At 45.8% G+C, this 5,745-nt stretch overlaps 1 protein-coding gene across 1 annotated transcript in view; it reads left to right on the plus strand.

The window, feature by feature from the left end:
- Nucleotides 1-298: 298 nt before the first annotated feature.
- Nucleotides 299-5,745, plus strand: part of PRRT1 (proline rich transmembrane protein 1) — a 44,297-nt gene continuing 38,850 nt past the window's right edge. Inside the window, exon 1 of the mRNA XM_081934316.1 lies at nt 299-361. Coding sequence (XP_081790442.1) covers nt 343-361 — 19 coding nt within the window. The 5' untranslated portion in view covers nt 299-342. The remainder of the gene's footprint in view (nt 362-5,745) is intronic.

Raw genomic sequence — 5,745 nt, forward strand, 5'->3', positions numbered from 1 at the left:
GAGTCTGACCCTCCGACGACCTAGCTGGAGAAGGTTGGGGTGGGGGGAGCGGAAAAACAAGAGGCGGTTTGAGCCCAATCTAAAGGGTTGGGGGGGGGGGCGAGGAGGAGAGTCGCCTGTTCCTTTAATTCGCACCGTTTCCTCCCCGCTCCCTAATTGGCAAACCGCATCTTCGCAAGCCAGGACCGCGTGGTTCTCTCGGGGAGAGAGAGAGAGAAGAGGGCGCCTTTGGAAAAGGGGCTGCTGACGCAGAAATCCTCCCTCCCATCTCTCAGGTCTCTTTTCCCACCCCACCCCTCCGCTCCCCCCAAAATCCACCCTCCGCCTCGCCAAGCCGCCGCGATGTCCTCGGAGAAAACAGGTGAAGAAGCGTCCTGCAGGCATGGGGAGGGGGGGCGGGCGGAGTGGGGGAAAACACGCGGGGGAGGGAATCGCGCGTGCGTGCGTGTGCCACGGAAGACCCCCCCATCTCCACCCACCCTCCCAAAAGCCCGGGAGGGGGAGTGGGGTCAACCAGCCGGAGCGCGCGGGGCTAGCAAAAAATGCCACGCGTGTAATTCCCACGCAAGCCCAGAGGTGCATTGGCGAGGGAGGAGAGGAGAGGAGAGAGAGAGAGAGAGAGAGCGAGCGAGCGAGCATGCACAAGGGGGAAGAGGCGATGCTGAGAAGCAAAAGGGTGCATTTGAAGTGCGATCGGGAAGAAGGGGCCCGTCTGCTAAATGCCCCGTTAAAGGGAAGGGATCGGCTCTCGGTCCGCAGGCGGCGTATAAGTTTGCGCATATGTGGGGGGAGCGGTTGCATCTGTGCAAGGATGGCGCCGCACGTGCAGGGATCTCTCCTCAGGGAAAGCGGCTTGGGGGTGGGTGGAGTGCAGAATATCGGCCGGCCGCCTCCCTCCACCACCACCCCCCACGGAAAAAAAAAAGCGCCCTTAACCGGGATCTGCGAAATGGATAAGGCCCGCTTTTACGACCTGCGGGGGTTTATCGCATGTCGCTTTGTCTCGCAAAGCGGCCGGGGATCAAAAGAGCCAGAGGTGGGCTGGAGGTGGCAGCCCGATGAGATGTGTGCGTGGATGTGTCATGGATACAAGGGCTGGCACATGTGTGTGTGTCCCTGAGAGAGAGACAGACAGACAGACAGAGACAGAGACGGACAGAGAATAGAATAGAGTAGAGTAGAGTAGAATAGAATAGAATAGAATAATAGAATAGATGGATAGGTTGACCATGGAATTGAACGACAGAGAAGAATCGGGGGTATTATAAAGTGTGGAGTAGATGGTATAAATGGCTGGACGATAGACGCAAAAATACTGTATAAGAATTAAGTATTGTCTACAATAAATACAATAACACTGTATATATCTGTAAATAGTATTTTAAGCTATGATATAATATAGATTATACTAGAGAATATAGACATGGAGCTTATGTAAACATGAATGATGTTAATGATACCAATACGGAAAGGCTGTAATGAGTGGAAATTTGTGTTTTGTTTTTAATGTTTAAATAAGTTCAATAAAAATTATTTTTTTAAAAATAGAATAGAATAGAATAGAATTCTTTATTGGCCAAGTGTGATTGGAGACACAAGGAATTTGTCTTTGGTGCATATGCTCTCAGTGTATATAAAAATACAAGATACATTTATCAAAAATCATAAGGTACAACACTTAATTATAGTCATAGGGTACAAATAAGCAATCAGGAAACAATCAATATCAATAGGCACTCACAGAGAGAGAGAGAGAGAGAGAGAGAGAGAGAGAGAGAGAGAGAAATGGGACATTGTGTGTGTGTATGTGTGTGTGAAAGAGGTGAAACTCTAGCAAAAATAAAAAAAAACATGTCGGTTTGGGTGAATCCCAAGGTGTGACTCTAACGTCCAGGTGAATGGGAGGTTTTGGTTTTTTTTACTTGGGATGTGCCTTGAAGCGTGTGAAATTGTGTGTGAGATTGTGCAGGTAAGGGAGAGCCAAAATGGGGATGATGTCATGATAGGCAGAGACTTGGGGGGGGGGAAAACGAGCACTGGGTTTAAGATTTCATAGGAAATTGTCGTACGCTTGATTGTCGTCGGGGTACCCAAATATGCGAGAAGCAGACAAACGCTATCTTTTGGTGTGGGAAGCAGATGGCATTTGGCCGGGCCTCTGTGTGAGGAATTGGGGAGGACCGTCTGTTTGTGCAGGATTGGGATTTCGAGGAAGTGGGCACTGAAAGTGTCCTGGGTGCGTTGCATTTGGATGTTGTTATGAGCATGTGGATGCTGAAGGAGCTGAGGAGGGGTGGGGGTTGTGAAAGAGGCATCTGGCAGCCTGGAAACATTTGTGGATAGTCGGCCGCGGCGTTTGCAAACATGATAAACGAAAACATAGTTAGCAAATTCTCGGTTCAGTGCGTATGCAGGCACTCGGACTGTATGGGTAAGCCACGGTTTTGATATATTGTGAGAACCTGGACAATGGGGGGGCTAAGTGAACAAGCCAATCCTGTTCAATGTTTGGCAAACATATCTGGGTCCACGGGGTGTTTGGGATGTGTGAATGGGTGTGCACCCTAAGAAGGGAGTGAGGGGGAGGACCCTAGGTCAGCCTAAGGAATTGGAAATCCATACATCTTAAGTGCCTTATGAGGAGATGTTGTTGAAGAGACTGAAAAACCTGTGGATGTTGGGAAGAATCTTGCTGGAGTCCATATCTTTGTTTTTCCTTGGGGTTTCCACTTCCAAATTTGTTCTCCTGCAACTTGGGGAGAGGTATGCTCTCCCCAAGCCTGGATCCAACCACCCCAAATCTCCATCCTATAGACCAGAGGTTCCAAACCTTTGCTATACCCCATACCCCTAGAATGCTTCTGATATTTTTTTGCACCCCTTAAAAAGTAATTATGTGCATACGACGCTGAGCTTGTCGATCAGAAAGATTGGCAGTTTGGCGGTTCGAATCCCTAGCTCCGCGTAACAGAGTGAGCTCCTGTTACTTGTCCCAGCTTCTGCCAACCTAGCAGTTCAAAAGCATGTAAAAATGTGAGTAGAAAAATAGGACCGCCTTTGGTGGGAAAGTAACAGTGTTCTGTGCGCCTTCAGCGTTTAATCATGCCAGTCACATGACCATGGAGACATCTTCGGACAGCGCTGGCTCTTCAGCTTTGAAACAGAGATGAGCACTGCCCCCTAGAGTCAGGAACAACTAGCACATATGTGCAAGAGGAATCTTTACCTTTACCTTTTTAATTATACATACACACTATAATTTTGAAACTTCTAAAACCAGGTTTTCGCACCCTCTGGACTATCGTCTTGCACCCCCAGTTGGGAACCCCGCTATATAGACCAATGTTTCTCAACCTTGGTTACTTTAAAGATCTGTGGACTTGAAATCCCAGAATTTCTCAGCCAGCGTGGCTCCCATCATTCCATGGCTGGCTGGGGAATTCTGGGAGCTTAAAGTTTCCACATCTGGAGACTTATGCTGTAGACCTGTGTTTCTCAACCTTGACAATTTTGAGATCTGTGGACTTCAATTTCCTGACAGTTAGAACAATTAACCAGTGGAACTGCTTGCCTCCAGAAGTTGCCGGTGCTCCGGCACTGGAGGCTTTTAAGAAGAGATTGGACAGCCATTTATCCAGATTGGTATATGATTTCTTACCTGAGTGTCGGACTAGAAGACCTCCAAGGTCCCTTCCAACTCTGTTATTCTGTTCATTCCCCGGCCAGCTATGGAATGCTGGGAGTTGAAGTCCACATGCCTTAAAATTGCCGAGATTGAGAAATATTGCTGCAGCCATCCCAAAGGTGTTTTTTTAAAGAGGCAACTGGACTTTCTGGTTTTTCTTTGAAGACGTTTCACTTCTCATCCAAGAAGCTTCTTCAGCTCTGACTGGATGGTGGGGAATGGAAGGATTTATACTCCTTGCAAACAGCTGGACATTTGCATCCTTTTAGCAAGTCGTTAAGGTCACCTGGAGATTTATCTGTGTCATCAGTGATGCAAATGGGTGTGGAGTAGCGACCTTGATGACAGAGATAAACCTCCAGCTGACCTTAATGACCCGCTAAAAGATCCTACAGAAATAGGTCTATTCACTAATCAGCCGCAGTGGTTGGAATGCAATATTGGCAGGCTGACTCTGCCCACTGCCAGCAGTTCGATTCTCACCAGACTCAAGGTTAACTCAGCCTTTCATCCTTCCAAGGTCGGTAAAACGAGACTCAGATTGTTGGGGGACAATAGGCTGACTCTGTAAACCACTTGGAGAGGGCTTTAAAAGCCCTATGAAACAGTACAAGGAGTCCTGGACTTACAACAGTTCCTTTGGTGACTGAAGTTACAACAGCACTGAAAAAAGTGAACTTATGACCATTTTTTTCACTTGAATGACCATTGCAACATCAATTGATTTACATTCGGATGCTTGACAACCAACTCCCATTTATGATGGTTGTAATGTCCCGGGGTCATGTGATCACCTTTTGCAAATGTCCAACGAGCAAAGTCAGTGAGGAAACCAGATTCGCTTAACAACTGTGTGACTAATTTAACAACGGCCGTGATTCACTTTGCAACTTTGGCAAGAAAGGTTGTAAAATAGGACAAAATTCACATAGCACGTTTCTCACTTATCAACAGAAATTTTGGGCTGAGTTGTGGTTGTAAGTTGAGGACTACCTGGGCATAAGTCTATCGCTATTGCTGAGCCATGATAGTTTTTGAATAATCACACATGAAGTTCAGGGTATACAGAAACAATACACTACTCTGGAACTCAACATCCTTCAGCTTCTACCTCAGGCATAAGGGTGACAATTGCACAATACCTTGAAAAGAGTTGAGTGCGTGTGTATCTGTAGCACTTTGGACTGTCCTTGGTATTTCTCATCATAGGATTAAACTTTTTGACACTTGAAAAACGTGAAGCAATCCATGGTTAGCCATCATACTAAGAAGCTCCAGATGGATTTTCTAGAAGCCACCTATTAAAAGGTTTGCAAGGCTGATCCATTATTGGAATCCTGGGCCTTCCCAAGGCATATACAGGATCTCAGACAATCAACTAGAGATCATTTGTATTGCTGAGGAAGGAAAAGGGGCCAAATCATTAAACACAAAAGCTCAGTTTAGCAATAGCCCTTAAATTGATATACCACTTTGTAGTACTTTTATAGCCCTCTCTGAGCTGTTTACAGAGTCAGCCTATTGTCCCCAACAATCGGGGTCCTCATTTTAGCCACCTTGGAAGGATGGAAGGCTGAGTCAACTTTGTGCCGGTTTGGTCTAGTGGTTAAGGCACCAGGCTAGAAAGCAAAAACCATGACTTTTAGTCCTACTTTAGCCCTCAAAGTCAGTTGGATAACTTTGGTTCAATCACAAAGAGACTTTGAGTTCTAATCGTACATTAGCAGCGGGTGACTTTGGGCCATTCCCCCCCCCCCTCTCTCTCACCTCACAGGGTGGTGGTTATCTGCAAAAACAGAAGAAAAGAGTATTAGGCATGTTCACTGACTTGGGTTAGTTATAAAAAATAATGAATATGAGATGATAGATGATGATAGATAGATAGATAGATAGATAGATAGATAGATAGATAGATAGATAGATAGATAGATGATAGATAGATGATAGATAGATAGATAGATGATAGATAGATGATAGATAGATAGATAGATAGATAGATAGATAGATAGATAGATAGATAGATAGATAGATAGGTAGATAGATAGGTAGAAAGATAGATA

The sequence above is a fragment of the Natrix helvetica genome (genome assembly GCF_964273705.1).
Source record: "Natrix helvetica genome assembly, chromosome: 1".
Lineage (NCBI taxonomy): Eukaryota > Metazoa > Chordata > Lepidosauria > Squamata > Natricidae > Natrix > Natrix helvetica.